This window comes from Rhodnius prolixus, unplaced genomic scaffold (assembly GCF_049639745.1).
Source record: "Rhodnius prolixus isolate KJV_2025 unplaced genomic scaffold, Rpr scaffold_17, whole genome shotgun sequence".
Classification (NCBI taxonomy): Eukaryota; Metazoa; Arthropoda; class Insecta; order Hemiptera; family Reduviidae; genus Rhodnius; species Rhodnius prolixus.
The window spans coordinates 1,071,048-1,091,120 of NW_027411626.1; the positions used below are offsets into that span (position 1 = coordinate 1,071,048).

General features: G+C 36.1%; 1 protein-coding gene across 29 annotated transcripts in view; it reads right to left on the bottom strand.

Moving 5' to 3' along the window:
* Positions 1 to 20,073, bottom strand: part of LOC141459667 (serine/threonine-protein kinase MARK2-like) — a 280,726-nt gene that overhangs the window by 170,108 nt on the left and 90,545 nt on the right. For 20 of the 29 annotated variants that reach the window (XM_074138992.1, XM_074138990.1, XM_074138983.1 and 17 more), the window contains exon 1: positions 2,423 to 4,341. The exons of 8 other annotated variants lie outside the window; for them this stretch is intronic. In XM_074138992.1, the coding sequence (XP_073995093.1) occupies positions 2,423 to 3,421 (999 nt within the window). In that variant the 5' untranslated portion in view covers positions 3,422 to 4,341. Of the gene's footprint in view, positions 1 to 2,422; positions 4,342 to 20,073 lie in introns of those variants that run through there. One more of the 29 variants, XM_074138975.1, reaches the window with a different exon arrangement.

A 20,073-nucleotide genomic window follows, 5' to 3' on the forward strand; every position in this document is an offset into this window, starting at 1 on the left:
GCAACGTTCTTCCCCACTAAGCCTGTTCAGGAACAGAACTTCAGCAAGTTCTCTAAACCAACAATACATTTTAGCAATGCGGGTCTAGCCTCTAACCGGCTAACATACTTTACTGCAAAAGTTCTCATATTAACCATTAAATAGGGAAGGGATTAGCTATGAGGTTAGCATACTGGACTCCCACGCGGAGGTCCCGGGTTCGAATCCAGCAGCTCACCCTTAGATTTTCTCTTCCTAGGAGCTTCTTACAGCTCACTGTCCGGTGATGGACAATGTTGTCTGTAACGAGAGAACACTGTCCGGAGGCCGGCAGTGCACTGGAAAAAGCTCCGGGCGCTAATAACCTCAGCTGTTGATGCGCCAAAAAAAAAAAAAAAATTAACCATTAAATAAAATCCAAGGCCTAGACCCCTGGGGAATCGAACCTACTAAACCAACAATACATCTTAGCATTGCGGGTCTAGCCTACAACCGCCAAATATATTTTACTATAAATTTCTCATATTAACCATTAAATAAAATCCAAGGCTTAGACCAGGGGAATCGAACCCACTAAACCAACAACACATCATAGCATTGCGGGTCTAGCCTACAACCGCCAAATATATTTTACTATAAATTTCTCATATTAACCATTAAATAAAATCCAAGGCTTAGACCAGGGGAATCGAACCCACTAAACCAACAACACATCATAGCATTGCGGGTCTAGCCTACAACCGCCAAATATATTTTACTATAAATTTCTCATATTAACCATTAAATAAAATCCAAGGCCTAGACCCCTGGGGAATCGAACCCACTAAACCAACAACACATCATAGCATTGCGGGTCTAGCCTAATCGTTCCATCAAAAAGAGGCAATATACATTTAAGTTGTTAAATAATAAAATAAATGTAAATTAAAATGTGGTTATCACTCCGCCTGGAGGTAATTCACCACAGTTTAATTAACAAATCGATAAATCTACCTCTGATGATGGATGAAACTCTAAAACTGGTCCGGGATACAAAATAAAAGCGTTCTACGACGAATAAAATCAAAAATACTAGAGCTAAATCTTAAGTTTTTTTTTAAGAAGCGACGATTTGAGGCCCAAAGAAGGCTACGCTTTCATCAATATCATAATTATTAAATATAAATTATTGGATGCAATTAAATTTCGATAAAATTAGCCAAATCATAAACGTTTAAATTATTTAAATAAAAATAAATAGCAGTTAAGATTAAAATTTATGAACGTAAATCATTCAAGGTTTTTAATTTTTTTTTTTTTTTTTTTTTTTTTTTTCTTGATGAAATGGTGTCAAAATGTTTTACTATGAAAACATTTATATAGTGATAAGCGGTTTAATAACATTGAAAGTTAAGGATGTTATCAGTAAAATATTTGTTTTCACAAGAGTAACTGATGTTTTAAAAAATGAAATATATGTGTATTTTTCTTTTTTTAATGTTAACATCAAAGGTCATTGGCGCCCGGAGCCAATTACACTTTGACCTGAAAGTTCATTCGCGTCTAAATAGGAGCCTCTTTTTTTCCCCCCAATACGAGTATATTGCCGTCCTATGGAGCTGTTGTAAGGAGCTCCTGGAAAGGGAAATGCAGCCACCATCAGGACAGGAAGAGCCAGTGCACTAGCTCCACTTAGCCAAAAACGTTTCTCTTGAGAAAATTACAGCAGCTGGTTTGAGACCGGAAGACTGGACTGGCTTTTTTTCTTGTGAAATTCTGTTCACGGCAAGACTTCACGACTTGAAATGTATTTTCCAGTAAATATTTGATTAAAAAATTTTCTGGAAAAGGAAATGAATAGACTAGATTCCCTCTAACGCGTTATGTTTGTATAGTACATAGTTTTACAAACTGTTCTTTGATTTTTTTTAAATTTAAAGTGCGTCAACATCTGGTGTTTTTCAGTGCACTGCCGGCTTCCGGACAGTGTTCTCTCGATACAAACAACACTGTCCGTCACCGGAAATAGGTGAGCTGTTTGTAGCTTCTAGGAAGAGAAAATTTAAGGACTAACACCTGGATTTAAACCTGGATCTCCGCGTACCCTAAACCACATAATCCCTTCTTTAGACTGTGTAATGTTGGTAAAAATTAAAGAATTACTTTGGGTTGGATAGAAAAAAAATTGCGAGTTAGAACCTGAAGAACAGTAGTAAGAGAATGGGGAGTCTGGGTCTATCCCAAAACTGAAGTTCTTTTTAGAAACCTAACTAACCTAAAGCTCCTCCAAAGACCAGCTACCAAATATCGGCTTAATGAAGAAGGAGAATTAATTGAACACTTTATCTAGATCAAAACACTTGGAATGAAGTCACTCTGGATGCGGTTCTCTAGCTACATACAGGAACTGCCAGGGAGAGAAAATCACAGGGGGATGAGAAATTATGATAATAAAAAGAGTTACCTGTAAGACCACTCTGAGATGATGGTGATGCTGGTTAGAAGAATGCATATTTCTTTTCGCTGTTGGCTGATTTTTGGTGGAATAGTGATGATGATGCGCGGCCGCCGAACTGGCGGTCGACGAAGACGCTGAAGACGAGGATGAAGCACCACCGCTTCGTTGATGATGATGCGATCTGACCGGCTGAGCACCACTACTACCACCGCCACCGCGTCTCACTGAGGGCACCTGAGACCCACCGCCGCCGGGAGGTGTAGTCGGTTTTTTCTTAAAAATGGACAACCAACCCAACTTTCCCTTTTCATGGCTCCTGCCACCTTTCCGATGATCGTCCAAATCCAGTTTCAACGGCTTCATCTTTAAAGCTTCCGAATCTTTGCCCAGTTTTTTCAACTGACTCTCCACCATTGTCAACTGATTCAGATGACTTTCAATCATGGTCATTGGATCACCAGCACAGACTATCTCTTCATTGGCTTTCGGTTCCCAGACATCAACAGCCGGTATCACCTTAAATCTAGTATTCTTGATGACCACTTTTGGTGGATCTTCGTCTAATTTAATTCTAACTGATTGACTTTTTGGTTTTGGCGGCTCAGGTTTTAGTTGGGTATCTTTGGCGTCCGGTTCTTCTTCAAGGATTGTGTTTAGACTTTTGTGTTGTTCAACAAGGGCTACTTTAACGTTACCATTGTTGACTTCCTCTACTATTATTACATGTTCTTCCACTTCTTCTATTTTGTCATCGTGATTGTTGGTGGGATCGGATAGTTTTGGTGGATCTTCTTCGGGAGTTGTCAACAACTGTGATAGAGGTTGAACAGGAGTATTTTCCACTTCCTTTTCTTCTTCTTCGCCTTGAGATTGAACATCTTTCTTTTCTTCTACTGGCGAATCTCCGTCTATGGATGACTCTCTTTTTATCCATTGATCCCATGTTTTGGGACTAGATATACCTATAAGTCTGGGTGATTTAGCTACTGCTTCTTCTTCCTCCATTTCATCTCAAGCTATATTGAGAGAAAGAGTAAACACAAATAAGAAAGAATGAACACAAAACGCACTAAACTGAAAAAAAATACGCAGCACTCTACATTAAGAAATTTAAAAAAAGAAAAAAGAAAACAGTATTACGAACAAGCCGGCGGACAAAAAGATAACTGAGCACATACACACACATTTATAGTATCATAGAGAGAACATTATGTGTTAAGTAAGAAGAGAGAGTGAGAGAGAAATAGGTAGATAGAACGGGGGGTGGAGGGGGAAGAGATGGACACGACAGATAGTTGGGATGGCAGTGGCATAAAGAGGTGGACCCGAGAGAGATAGACTGATTGAACGAGAAAGAGAAGAGCTCAGTTGGCAAGATAACAGGAGCTAGCTGAACAGAATGGGAGAACCCAGCGGGTAGAAGTGGGGGACGAGTCACGTGGGCTTGGCAGGTGCCCCTCCAAGTCGTCAAACAGCACTGCGGGAGCAAACACACACCTCGCTAGTAATCTATACACAAATCATTTTGTTTTTTTTTCTATCCGAGACGCCCGGTTCCTTTATTTATTCCAATTTTTTTATTCCATTCATTCACCGAATCATGTAATTAACCTAAATTTATTCGATTCATAAAAACACGCGCAACACAGTAAAATTAATAACACTAAGGCACTACACAGTACTACGTCGTTATGGCGGTTACGCTCACTCTGGACTAGCGCAGAAGAGCCCATTTCTCGAATCCCTACTTTTTCGCGCAACTCACCAATCAAACAGCCATACTCACAAATAGATACATTTTTTATCAAAGCTAAACACCGCTTAGTAATTAAAAAAAAAATCTGGTGAACAAAATTAATTTATTTTTTAAAATTTTCCCTCCAAAATTAATTTATTTTTTAAAATTTTCCCTCCAAAATTAATTTATTTTTTTATAATTTTCCCTCCAAAATTAATTTATTTTTTATAATTCTCCCTCCAAAATTAATTTATTTTTTATAATTTTCCCTCCAAAATTAATTTTTTATACTTTTCCCTCCAAAATTAATTATTTTTTTAATTTTCCCCTCCAAAATTAATTTTTTCTGAATTAGACTTTATCAACCAGCTGAAAAATATCCAAAAGAATTAAGTGCAACGAAAACTGTGACATCCAGAGACGAGAAAGTTGCGAAAATTTTTGCACATTTCCGGTGGGGTTTAAAAGCCCCCACCAAAAAAAAAGGCTCATTTCCAAAACCCCATAAGATCAGAATGGTAACAACGTAAGTACGAGTATAAAAAAGCACGACTTAGAAAAATTAGATTCAGAAGCAGGTCTATAATGTATATGCATATATATAATTGGTCTTTTTATGAAGGCCACACGCCATATCTCTTGTTTACACATTAGATAACTCCTATTATATAACAATAACACTAATATGATGAAGTAAAAAAAAAAAGAGCGAGGTACATATAACTTCAAAAATGAATAGAAGAAAATAACCTGTTCAAATAACAGCTGTAGAATAATAAATAATTATAAAACTATTACAATGGCCGTGGTAAACTGTTTGAAATTAATGTCAATAACAAATCATTATTTACCAGCTCATTAAAATGTCATCACAATATGGCAGCCATCTTTTTTCCAATAATTTGTCAAGCATTGATGATTTTTTTTTTTAATTTCAAGTTAAAATAGATTGTAGATGGACTATGTGGTGATTTACATGATTAAGAAATAAATAAAAAGGATGATTGCTAAACAGAAGACCCAGGAACTGGTTTTGTTAGGCGGGGCTTTACGTCCAACAATCAAATTAGGTGAGGACGGAGGTGACTAGCAAACATACTTTACTGTAAATTTCTCATATTAACCATTAAATAAAATCCAAGGCCTAGACACCGGGGGAATCGAACCCACTAAACCAACAATACATCTTAGCATTGCGGGTCTAGCCTATAACCGCTCGACTACCGTGGCGCCCTGGTTATACTATTAATATTGATCATATAAGTTTTATTTTTACCTGACACGATAATTATAATTCCATTACGATATATCATGAAATTAGAAACATTAGCGTGTAGTGGGTATTGATTGCTGTGTATTATCATATTATAATACAGGAAGAACTCATATAGAGGATATAGCGTGATCAAACCTCATTTAGTCCAATGGAATGAACTCTACCAGATTTCTGGCCGAACAGACATACCAACAAACACGCTCCGTTCATGAAACTTAAATGACCATAAGTACTCTACTTATACGGGAACTAATCTTAACTGTTCAGATGACAATATATTTTACGTCAGAACTTTTGGTAGTTATTCCATAATGTATATTGCCTTATTTATTACTAGCTGGGTTTTCCGCGGAAATGATTAGCACATTTTCACTCTAAAAAAAATTTATTTAAAATCATAAACTCGAAACAAAAAGTCTCTGAGAAAAACTAGTTTCTAGTTGGGAGAAAATCATTGGTTCCCTTTTCACAAAAAAAAATCCGCACTCTCACGCAGAGATCCAATTCTTAACAGGATTAGTGTTCTCTGTAACGAGGAAACACTGTCCTGAGGCCGGCAAAGTTCTGAAGAAAAAACTGCAGGCGCTAACGACCTCAGATTGTTGACGCACCTTATATTAACATAATAAAACTGAACACCAAGTTTCGAATTTCGATTTTTTTTGGTTTGGACATATTCTGTCCGTACAAACTAAATACAAATTGCTTGCGTAATAAAAACATTCTTTATATATATTCCAGGGAAAACTTAATTCCGGAAGTTTAGAGCCGATCGTAAAAAACTTCCACTTACTGGTGCAGAGCGGAAGTAAAAAAAAAAAAAAAGGAGGGGAACGTACACAAAGTGCAAACCAATATAGCAATATCCTTCCTGTAAGGTACAATGAAATAGGACTCAGCAGTTACAAAATGGCAGCGATATGAGAAAGGACGTTATATATACGGGATCGCAGACCCTTCTTTAAACCAACTTTCTGCACGCCCCATTACCCACGTTTTTTAGCTACGTGACCTTAATAAAATATGACATTAGTAAGAAGTCTATATGCTCTTTTCTAACCTAATACATTTTATAAATTTACTTTTCATGAAATCCCCGAACATAAACTAGAAAACTAGTTCTTTCAACGTGATAGTGGATATCGAAAAACTGATAGAAGCTAGATGACGTCAAAGCGGATATTTACGTTCAAAACCCAAAATTAATAAGTTCTTCTTATTATCAAAACAGGATAGTCTTTTTATTATAACGCAATAAAAAGCACTAATTATTTCCTAAAGACTGATTGGTACAATATCAATAAATATAAATGCTATCAAGGCGCCACGATAGTCGAGCGGTTATAGGCTAGACCCGCAATGCGAAGATGTATTGTTGGTTTAGTGGGTTCGATTACCAGGTCTATGCCTTGGATTTTATTTAATGTTTAATATGAGAACTTTGTGGTAAAGTATGTTCGGCGGTTATAGGCTAGACCCGCAATGCTAAGATGTATTGTTGGTTTAGTGGGTTCTATTCCCCCTGGTCTAGACATTGGATTTTATTTAATGTTTAATATAAGAACTTTGTGGTAAAGTATGTTCGGCGGTTATAGACTAGACCCGCAATGCTAAGATGTATTGTTGGTTTAGTGGGTTCTATTCCCCCTGGTCAAGACATTGGATTTTATTTAATGTTTAATATGAGAACTTTGTGGTAAAGTATGTTCGGCGGTTATAGACTAGACCCGCAATGCTAAGATGTATTGTTGGTTTAGTGGGTTCTATTCCCCCTGGTCTAGACATTGGATTTTATTTAATGTTTAATATGAGAACTTTGTGGTAAAGTATGTTCGGCGGTTATAGGCTAGACCCGCAATGCTAAGATGTATTGTTGGTTTAGTGGGTTCTATTCCCCCAGTGTTTATAAATAAATAAAAAGAATTCATTGTAAAGTAAGTTTGCTAGTCGCCTCTTTCCACGTCACCTAATTCAGTAGTTAGAATGTAAGTAATACTTATGAATAGTTATCTATCAAATTAAATTGATTTACAAATACATAAATTTATTTTTATAACGTATTGAACTAAATACATACAAACACCTGTTTGATGAATTTGATTCAAAGATTGTTTTAATTTATATGCAAATTAGATATAGAAAATGTGGGCCAGAGACAAACAACAAATTACCGAATAGAACTTGTTAAAAACAAAAATCCTTAAAAATAGAAATCTTTCACCTGGCCATGTGATATTCTTAAAGTTGGTGTTTTTACATTGAATTACTAGTCTTCAAGGAGGTAATGGGTCCGTAATTCACAATTAAATGGCTCTTAAGAGTATTGTAAAAGTAATTCATTTACTATGTGTACCGGGAGGAGGTTTAAAGGGAATCGTTAGTGAAGTTTTTCTGCAAAATCCCGCCCCAGAAAAACGGGTAAAAATTGCTTCAGTTACGTGGCACTTCCAGGCAATGCCTTATTAGCGTGTGTAAGTTATTCTCCAATCAGGTAAGGAAAAAAAATACCTTCCCCTTAATGAAACTGATTCAACAGAACCACAGAACTGACGTCAGGAAAGGAAACGTAAGAACTTACTTTAGTAACAGACCAAAACTACTGGCAATCATCAAATTTTCAAACTCGAGCAAAGAGGAGCCGACCAGACTATAAGTGGTGGGGACGCTTAATAAATAATCTGTAACTCGAACTACTCTTCTTCCTGCCGTCAAAATTCTGCAAAGACTTCCACATCAAATCTCTCACAAAACTTGATGAACAAAAATCTCTTCTAGACGAATTAATTACTCAGAGAGGAAGTGAGGCTGATCACTTAGGCAATGTTCTTGGAATTACTGCGGGAATCCAAGTTAGTTAAATTGAAGCGATATACATAAAATATTAACTCTTCAACGAAAGAAGCTTCTGAAGACGAGGATGAAATATTATCTATCATACTACATCTTGCTAATGCATTAAACACCTCGTGCATAGACTCTGGAGAGATTCTGTGTTCCCAAAGCAAAGTAAATCTAATTCTGAGAAGGAATTAGCTCAGTAGTTATCGTAATGGATTCCTGCGAGGGTTCGAATCAAGCTGCCGATCTAAGAACAATACGGTGATAAATAAAACCTCCCCAAAAATAGAGAAGAAACTGCTAATCTGAAAATTAATTCACAATAAGAAATTTGAACTCCCGAGACTGTCAAGTTTCAGTTAGCTTGATTTCCTGACAAATGTTTATCCATAATCCCTTGCTTAACATTAACATTACTAAATAACTCATTAACCAAATCCTGAGAATCCTGGTAAACAGTAACCAGTTTTCTGGAGTGAAATTCCTGTTAATTCTAATATTTACCTGATGTAAGCACCATGTACTAATGCCAACTGTAAAGTAGGTACGTAGTATCATCTAACAATCTAGTTGGCAGTAATGAGGGTTTGCCGTTTTGACCCGAATAATAGTTGCGACCTACATCCGCTTCTATACCAACTATACAAACTTTAATTAATCCCAACTACACCGTATTATTAATTACAAATTACAATTTAATTTATTTCAGCAGATTTAAATGCATTTCAATAGTTAAGTCGGGAGATATTAGTGCATTTCTAAAAGTTTCAGTACCTTGTGCATTAAGCTTCGGCCTTCACTAAATATGTTCTTCTGTTTATTTAAGTGCAGTGGATTTGGATTTCATCTTTGGTTGGAAGTTTAGAGTGAATCTTTCTTGTAGAAGGCCGAAAAAAACTGTCCAAAATGAGCTCCTATTTTTATGACGTGAAGCTCATATTCATAAAAACATAAATTACCAGAAAGGATTAATGGCAACCGCCCCCCTTCCCACTGATGTTTTAATTATCCTCCATCACTGTTATAATTAGAGGGGATTACCCTTCTCTTTTTTAATTTTTTTAATTACATAATTATATAATTAACATTCATCTGTAATAAAAATGTTTAACCTTGTATCATAATTGTATTGTTACTACAAGGTTACCACAGTATAACACAGTCAGTAATAGCATATTAAATACGGCTAAAAGTTTGGAGGCTCCAGACCATCTCTAACTCTACTAAGTAAAAGACTAAAGCGGATTTTCAATCAGGAAAAATTTTCAGGAAGAAATCGAATTTAAAAAAAAAATCCTGAAAAATAGATTCGGGTAAAATGGAACTTCTGCTGATTTTGTTCATTAAATTATTTTCAGATCTGATGTAGAATTAGAACTCAAATATAAGTAAAGTTGAAGTAACTGCCTATTTTTACAGGCGGGCTTTACGTCCAACTACCAAATTAGATGCCGTGGACGGAGACGACTAGCAAACATACTTTACTACTTTCTCATATTAACCATTAAATAAAATCCAAGACCTAGACCCCGGGAATTGAACCCACTAAACCAACAATACATCTTAGCATTGCGGGTCTAGCCTACGTATAACCGCTCGGCCACTGTGGCGCTTTATTTCAATATATGTTCACTTGATTAATATTAATTAATTATAAACTAAATATAATTAATAATTAGCAGTGAAAATTATTTTAATTAATTACATTATTGCAAGTAATTTAAAGCTAATCATTAATTAATAGTTACAATACAAATTTCTCTTAACACATTTTCGGAAATAATTTTTAAAAGTGAGGTTTCTGCAAAGGAAATGGTAGGTGTGTCCTTCCGGAATAAGAGGAACACTTTCTTCAAGCGTAAGAGGAAGTTGTGAGTGTTGCGGATTCCCCCCTCCACAAACGAAGCCCTCAATGCACGTCAAGGAAAGCCTTCAATGAAGCGACCGAGAGAGAGAGAGCGAGAACGCTGGCGTCAACTTTGACCTTTTTAGTTCGGAACTTTTATCGATGACGCAAACAATGAGAACTTTTCTCTCTCTTGACATTTATAAGTGTCAGCTCTAAGTTCTAATTTAACAAAAGCTTTAGGAAAAATAAAGAAAAACTTTATAAATTAATATTTCTAAAACATTAATTAACTCCATGATATAATATTAGTAAGGAAAAAGCTCGGCTTTTATATTCGGTTAGCGGAAACATAATGTTCTCACAAACGGAAGTACTAGTTCAATGTAAATTGAATTTCCAATCTTTGTGTTACTCGGAAAAGGTTGCTTCAATACAATCAGATCCTTAAACCAAGTAGAAGATTAAGTTCACTTTTCTCGGCTGGTTTTGGTGTGTCGTCGACACTTTCATCTCATTTTAATGTGCAGTTTTACAAACAGCATTATATTAATACCATATAAATTAACGATTCCCTGGCCTAGACCTTGGATTTTATTTAATGTTTAATATGTGAAATTTATAGTAAAGTATGTTAGGCGGTTATAGGCTAGACCCGCAAAGCTAAGATGTATTGCGGTACTAGTCTAGCCCTTGGATTTTATTTAATGGTTAATATGAGAAATTTATAGTAAAGTATGTTAGGCGGTTATAGGCTAGACCCGCAATGCTAAGATGTATTGTTGCTTTAGTGGGTTCGATTCCCTGGTTCTAGGCCTTGGATTTTATTTAATGGTTAATAAAAGAAATTTGCAGTAAAGTATGTTTGCTAGTCGCCTCCGTCCACGACACCTAATTTGGTAGTTGGACGTAAAGCCCGCCTGAAATATTAGACATTACTTTACTTTTGTACGACTTACTTTTATAATAATTCCTAAATGTTAGTACATCCCACTTTTTTAGGAAGTAACACCGTGAAATAATTGTAGGATCCTCCGGGCCATGTTTGTCTAATATCACGTCACAGTAAATTTCCTTTTCCTAAATAGGCACTACTTGAACAGAAGTCAGTGGGAGGTTTCTGCAACAACTTCTCAAGCAATTCAAGGTATTAGTAATGACAAGTTTTACCAATGATTTGCCCAAGAGGGAAGGAAATGAAGAGATGCAGGATGCAGGGGGACAGGTGGGCAGAACGACCTGATGTCTCCAAAAAGACGAACTTACTTGTTCTAGTGTTACTGAAATAGAAGTTTGTGTAGGTGATACGGTAGTTCCTTGACCGCAAACCTACCAGGACTCGGAATTTTTGCGCAACGTAAATGAAGATATCAGAAGTCCAACCAGAGGGAAGAAGAGATTGAAAAGAAGATAGATATTGGTGCAGGAATATTGGCGTACAGGTTTACGTCCTGTTCCAAGGTCATCCCAAGATACCCACTCACAACTCCTACTCTCTCGGCCAGCTAATTCTCCACTTCTCTCCTGTGATAAATCTTTTATCAAGACACCAACACAGCTGTTTCCCATTAAAATTTCTTGTGCACAAACGAGTGCATTTTCGTATATTTAAAAGATTCGCCAAAATTGGACAACACTGCCTCCTCCGCAAGAAAATGTATTACGCAGGTAACTTAAGGGTTTTCATAAGAGGAAATCGTGTCCAAGTGAATTTCCACGGATTTAAATTGCATTACTAAAATTAAACTTTTGCCCTGAATCAAAGCACTCCTCCTTATCCCATCTGAACTATATTCCTTTCTCTTCGGCAGATAAAGCGCTATAACTCGCGACTCAATCTCGACAATTTTCGCATAAGCAACGCCTATACCCAACTTAACGTGCCTACATTTTACTTACACTACCAAAATGTTCAAAAGACTACTCGACAAACGGTCTAAATTGACTCTGGTAGTAAGGACTCGTAAGTGTACGGTACAGCTAAACGCTCTAATCTTAACCGCATCCAATCGCTCCTTCACACCATCGTTAACGCAACCAAATCCCTATTGTTCTTGATCTAGCCAAATCCAGTGACGCCAAATATTATTCCAAATTGTCTCAACATTATCATATTTACTTGTTGCACAAGCAAGTAGTTGTAAATTAAAGTTGTACAAAATTTTCATATTTCAAAATAGTATTGTAATTTAAATAAAACGTGGTCTCTAATTTATAAAATTGGCCGGTTTCGAAGCCAATTGTTTCAGCAAAAATAAAAACTATAACAGAAGACCAACTAGCAGGTGCACCGCTGTCTGCGGGTGAATCATTCCTTATTTATAGCGGTTAGTGTGTAGGAAGTTCAAACGTCTAAAGTAGTTCAAACAATGCCATATATATCGGCCAACTATGAGCACCAACGTGGCAACCATTCCTTCTAATTCTTACTTTACATACATATTATTTTAATACCTAATATTAAGACCTCCTCGAGAAATTTTTTTAGTCACCCCCTGCTTTTTTAAACATTTCTTTTAAATGGGGGGGAGTTCTAATTTAACAACAATACACTGTAAAAGTTATTCAATTGTTCTTTACAGAAACAGGAAATTCATTCAAGGCATTTTTTTAAATTTACGAAATTAAGGAATAAACATCACGACACGAACAAAAAAAAAAAGAAAATCGTGTAAAAACATGGACCACTTCCGCTTAATCAATTTTTCTTTAAATTCATGATTTAAATTACATATAGAATGCCTACAATTAAAATTATGCAAGTGATGAGTTTTTGCACTATACTTAAAAGGCACGATTAAAGCCCACCTCTTCCCCCGAATGGAAAATGTTTTATATGCGTTAGAGGCAAGCGTAACGCAACAGTACCCTGAGAAAAATTGTAAGCCTTCGGCTCATTTGGAAATTCTTTGGAACATTTTAAGAGAGAAAACAGAAAAATAACACAAAATTCACCTCAATAAAGTCACACTTCCGGTAGAAGAATTGCGGTCCAACTCATATCAACGGAATTGCTTCTTTTTTCGTACTATCTAAAAGGAAATCAAGCTGAGCTTTCATACTATTCTCCTATTTCTGAGAGAATCCATTGTAAACTGTACTTCAGGTTATAAACAACCAATCCGGGTCGTAGGGAGGCTATTTATTTAAGCCGACCAAGTTGATGGACCATGGAGGCGGCGCATATACGGCAACAGGACATGCACTACTTTCTTCCAAATCGATAACCAATCAGGGGATAACAACCGCTCTTCCTACAGTGCGGGTGGGGAGAGAGGCAAAAGACTTCATCTGCATATCTACGAACGTCAGTCTGGTTACATGCAGTTTAATATAAATGACATACGCGGAGGAATACACTTTGTCAATAACTTACAGACTGACAGACAGAGCTAGCGGACCAGTTAATGAAGTCCATGGGGACCATTTATTTTCTAATAAATATTTAAATACATTATTTGTACTTCCAATAACCAAAATGTTATTATTATTATGATTGTGTTCTTTTTAAAGGTGCTCAACATCTAAGGTCCTTCGCACCTGACAATGTTGCTGTAAGACACTACACTAGCTCATTCTAGACTAAAACTATCATTCTAACAAAAAACACTCATGCATATAAATACATTCATCCAAATAAATACAGTCACACACATTAAATCCAATCGCGATTTGTGATGGAGTACTTGATATTCCTCGCATCACATTAATAACCTAATCTAAGATAAAAACATATTTTGCATACTTTCATAATTAGAGACTAGCATAGTGTCATATGAGACTATATAAATCTATATCTTTAAGGTATTGCAAGGCATTCCTTGCACTGTCTTCATTATCGTCCAGGATCTCTTTCATGCTATTACCCATGTTTAACTTCCGCCTACCCCATGTACATCTGGTACATTCTATGAAAATATGATGGACGGATAGTATTACATTGCAGGTTCCACATATGGGTTGCTGCTCACCTCTAAAGACATAGCCATGGGTTAACATAGTATGGCCTATTCTTAGTCTTGCAAGTATGACTTCTTCGTGGCGGGACTGTCTACTTGAAGTCATCCATTTCAATGGTGTGGATTTAATATTTCTCAGCTTATTCATTAATGGAAGTGTTTCCCATTCCCGTTTCCATAGCGATAAGGCTTGGGTGCGCAGATAAGCCCTCCAATCCAACGGCAGAACATTTTCCTTTGGGTTACTTATTAACCAAAATGATTATTAAAAATACTGAATCTAGGGATGGATATAAGCTTAAAAGAAGCACTCCTGTATGTTACGCCTAGTTCGACGTCAAGTTTTCGATATGTAAACCGGAAGTACAAGTTTTGCAGTCAAAGAGTGTGAAGACCATGGTTGTTGTGAATCTGGTCTTCTAAGACTCTCTTTTTTTTTTCTCTTAAAGTTGGTGGTTCAAAGGATTTTTTTTTTCGCTGATTTTTTCCGTCGTAACACACCTTGAACGTTTTCGGACATTAATCCATCATCAGAGGTAGTTCATTTAGATCAGCTGTTACAGTGCCGTACATTGACTTTCCCTTTACAACAAAACATCACGTCTCGGCACTTCCAATTGCTGATAATTTAAAGAAAAAAAATTGAAGTCATTTACAGCAAAACGAAAAATAAAACAAAAGCAAATGAAAAATTAATTCAGTAAAATGAAACTTCTGAATATGAATTACGTGAATTACGGCAACTCATTCACACTATAAAAGGCACAAAACAGTCGCGTAAATATTGCTTAAAATTTAGAATTAAAATTCCAAAATCTCGGGCTCTACACTAACATTTTGCACACTCTGAACACAATCCATTTGGCGTAGAGAATTTGACTTTAACTGTGTACGGATCTACAGTTACGGATTGATTTTTAGTTTTGCTTTGATCTAATAAATAACTCTTAAATATACTTTTTAAGTTGTCGGTAAAACTAGAAGAATATACACACTACTTAAGTTTACAGCGTTTTTTTTCTTGTGCTGTATTATAAATTAATTTTAATAATCCATAAGGCACTAAATAATATAGTTGGTACATCCTACAGTTAAGAGATGGCAGCTACCATACTGTTTACAATGAATTTTAAATAACATTTTGTCAACCGGCGTACATTTGTTTGTTCGTGAATGTGCGTTGTAGTATTTTTCCCTGATTGCTATATTTACGTAGTATTTATTTACATAATCCATTTATTAACCCCTCTCCACCTCTCTCTCTGACCCATAACTTACTCCCCTCCACTTGATCACTAGTTGGTTGGCTTTTTTTTTTGTCTTTCTGACGCAATGAACATTTCCGATCATAGCTTCGACAGGTTTAAAACTTGAATCGATCATCAGAGATAGATTAATCAAATTACGTGTAGAGATTTTGACTTCACTAACTCCAATCTTTAATAAAGATGTTAATCTTATTTAATTAACCACCATTTAATTGTCTCGGATGTTCAAACTACTTCTATTGGAAGTCTTAATCAACAGTCAGACTTACGAGGGTCGTTTAAAAAGTCCGTGCAAAGTCAGAGAGATAGCACTACTGGCGCGTATCGAGGTTATGTTTAGTTAGTAGCATCTCTTGGAAGAACACACACCAAGTTTCAGCCAGATCGGTCTATTTCTTTGTGTATGGCATTCGTTTGAATCGAGGAAGACGAGTGATTTTCAAAAAAAAATGGACGAAAAAGAATTTCGTGTGTTGATTAAACACTACTTTATGAAAGGCAAAACGCCTCAGGAGACTAAAGAGAAGCTTGATAAACATTATGGGTGACTCTGCACCTTCGATTAGAACAGTTTATAAAGTGGTTTCAAAATTTTCGGAGTGGCCATATGGGCACAAGTGACGCTGAACGTTCTGGACGCCCTGTTGAGGTTACTACTCCAGAAATCATTGATAAAATCCATGATATGGTGATGGATGACAGAAGAGTGGAAGGTGCGTGAGATTGCTAGTGCTGTGGGCATCTCGAATGAACGGGTACATAATATTTTGCATCAACATTTGGACCATGACAAAGCTATCCGCAAGATGGGTGCCACGATTGCTCACGCTTGACCAAAAACGAAATCGTGTGAAGTGTTGCAAGGACGGTTTGCAGCTGTTCCAGAAGAATCCGCAGGACTTTAAAGCGTCGTTTCGTCACTGTGGATGAAACATGGATACATCACTACACTCCTGAGACCAAGGGGGAATCTGCGCCAAAAAAAGGCGAAGACCGTTTCTTCGGCCGGAAAGATTATGGCGACTGTCTTTTGGGATTCGCAAGGAATAATCCTCATCGACTATCTGGGAAAAGGGTAAAACTATTACAGGTGCATATTATTCATCGTTATTGGACCGTTTGAAAACCGAGCTGCAAGAAAAAACGCCCACGATTGGCCCCACAAAAAAAGTCCTTTTCCATCACGACAACGCACCAGCTCACACCTCAGCAGTTGTGGTCGCAAAATTAATGGAAATAAGGTTCCAACTCGTTTCACATCCCCCCCTATTCTCCAGACTTGGCTCCCACGGACTACTATTTGTTCCCCAATATGAAGAAATGGCTGGCGGGAAAAAGATTTTATTCAAACGAGGAGGTGATTGCAGAAACGAATGGCTATTTTTCAGACTTGGACAAATCCTACTATTTGGAAGGGATCAACAAACTAGAGCAGCGTTGGACGAAGTGTATAAGCCTAAAAGGAGACTATGTTGAAAAATAAAAAAGGTTTACCCCAAAAAATTAAGTAGTTTTTATTTTTGCACTGACTTTTCAAAGACCCTCGTACATACATACACACCCTGTTACAGCCCAATTCGTGGAGACCATTTTTTTTCTACGTGTTCTGAGAACATCGAAATTTTCTAATTTAGACAGCTTGGAGAATCCTAAGACAAAGTAAAATCATTTTTTTTAAAAAAAAACCTAAAACTTAGGCACTTTCATGTAGTGTTTGGACGCAAAAACTATATTTTGGTTAGAAAGTTTGAAGATTAGCAAAATTATTAAGCCGGAAATTAGTTAACTCTAACAGGAAGTATTATGGACAGCCCAGATGACAGCCTATATCAACTGGGCTTTATCTGAGAATATTATTAGCCGAAGAAGAAGGAGGACCCACGAAGCTGTATCAACAACCACGTGCTGTATGTACCAGGCAGAGTTGGCGACAGAGTATAGGTGGTAGCGCTGCACATTGGTGTATTGCCAAGACTGTAACTCACAGGTCGGCCGCTAGATAGCAGACAAGTTCACTTAGATCAGCTGTTACAACAGTGCCGTACATTGACTTTCCCTTTACAACAAAACATCATCACGTCTCGGCACTTCCAATTGATGACAATTTAAAAGAAAAAAAAAAATTGATGTCATCTACAGCAAATCTAAAAATAAAAGAAAAAGAAAAGAAAAATTAATTCAGTAAAGTGAAACTTCTGAATGTGAATTACGTGAATTAAGGCAACTCCATTCTCACTATAAAAGGCACAAAAACAGTCGCGTAAAATATACTGAAAATTTTGCTTAAAATTAAGGAATTTAAACTTCAAAAATCTCGGGTCTACACTAAAAGCTCTTGAGCACACTATTCTGACGGAAACATCAAAGGACACATTCTCTAATAAACCAAACTTTTATTATTAGTGCAACATCTGACGATGGACGGAAATACGAAACTAATCAAGGAACCCCTGTGCAACGCTACGACGGCTAAAATTAGTTTTATTCATTTCTACAGATACCTAAATTGCCTACAGGATGAAAAAATAATTGCCATTTCAGTCGTGATACATTTTTATTCTGCCGAGCTTTCTGACCTAGGGACTAGGTCATTCATCTACAGGGCTAGTTTACAAAGTAATATTTTTACATTACAGGGAATTGGCGTGTCTTCTATTTTGTCTGTTCATGGACTGAGTGATGGACTTGAAGTTCATGCACTCAGTCCATGAACAGACAAGACAGAAGACACACCAACCTTTTAATGATTTAAAATATTACTTTGTAAATTAGCCCTGAAGATATGACCTAGTCCCTAGGTCGAAAGCTCCGGCAGAATAAATGTATCACGACTGAAACTGGCAGTTATTATTTTTTCATCCTATTGAAACTATGAATCAGTCACCAAAAAGAATGAACAATAAATTGCCAACTAGATATTGTGGGGGGGGGAACTCCTTAATTTTAAAAGAAAATAATAGTTAAAAAAAAATTCTTAAAATTATTAGAACAGGAAGTTACGAGAGAAACGGGCCAGAAATTTACATATTTTATGTTGGCACAAGAAAAGAGAGAGAGAATATAGCCTAGAGTTTGCATGTTTATATTTCAGGTATAAAAAAGCAAACCCACAATGGAGAAAAAAACCGGGGGCCCCCCCACAAACGGTGCAAATTGGGTTTACGTGGTACTTGGTTATTCCGTTTTTTTATTCTTCCTCTATTATTTGGCGCAGTTATTATTGTTAATGCAAATTAGTTTTGTAAAATAACGTCAAACTTTTATTTTAATATTAATTTAACTTGTTTTTTTTTTTTTTACTATTTATTTTATTTATTATTCCTTTTTTATTCTGTGGAATGAAGAGCACGTGTATTCCATCTTATTTAATATATACGATAAGTATGTGGAATATAATTGAAGCGCAAAGTGAAACCACAAATTGAGTGAGCGCTTAAAGATAAATTACAAAAATCAGTGATAAAATTACAATCAACAAAGATATGTAGCTTATAAATCAATTTGAAGCACTGCAATAAAACATCTTGACAAATCTATTGCTATTAAATAAATAAATCATTAATCATTCCACATATAACGAAAGGTTTTTACGCAGTTTTACAAAATAAAGAGAGATATCTGAAACTGCCATCAAATACAGTTTTTCATTTGAAATTGAACCCTAGTGTGGGGTTGGAGGTGAAACACCACCACACTGAATAGGTTAGCTGGATTTATGGGTCAGTTTTAACAACACAATTCACACTTCAGGGAACGCCACACGGCCTGTTCTTTTATTAATATTTCAGTGTGTGTGTATTGGTGGGTTTATTTACTTTATTTATTGCCCTGATGTATTTAGTGGTCTAAATACATCGCGCTTCTGAACAAACAAGCCTGTGTTAAATGTGCACACATCAAATATTTCGCTAAAACGGCGTTGTTACTTTATTCCGGTTACTTTTACCACAGGTACAGTGATTTGTTAGTTTAGAGTGTTTTGTATAGTGTACGAATTATAGTTGTTTGTTTTATAACTATTTGCTTCTTAGTTTGTTTGATCATAGTTTGATCACTCACACGGACTTCCTTTAACAATTCTCGAGTTGTGTTGTTGACTTATCGGAAAATTTAGAAAATTTAAAATGCCCCCAAAACAAACTTTCCCAGAAATATTGTTCAAATTTAAAATTTCTGATATAAAAAAAAAAGAAAAAAAAAACTAATTTAAGGGAAAATTTAGTAGAGCTTAGCAAAAGGAAAATCTCAGAAACGTGAGCAACCTAAAAAGCAATTGGGTATTTCCGGTGGTTTTAGGGATTCAGTTCGAACTTAGAATTTAATGAAGACGTTTACTTACTTTATTTATTTACAAAATATTATTACTTTTATTGTAAAGTAAAGTAATTGCCTATTTTTTCAGGCAGGTTTTACGTCCAACTACCAAATTAGGTGTCGTGGACAGAGGCGACTAACAAACATACTTTACTGTAAATTTCTCATATTAACCATTAAATAAAATCCAAGGCCTAGACTAGGGAATCGAATCCACTAAACCAACAATACATCTTAGCATTGCGGGTCTAGCCTATATTCGTCTAACATACTTTACTACAAATTTCTCATATTAACCATTAAATAAAATCTGAAGCCTAGACCTGGGGAATCGAACCCACTAAACCAACAATACATCTTAGCATTGCGGGTCTAGCCTATAACCGCTCGGCTATTACTTTTATTGTTTAGCAACGTT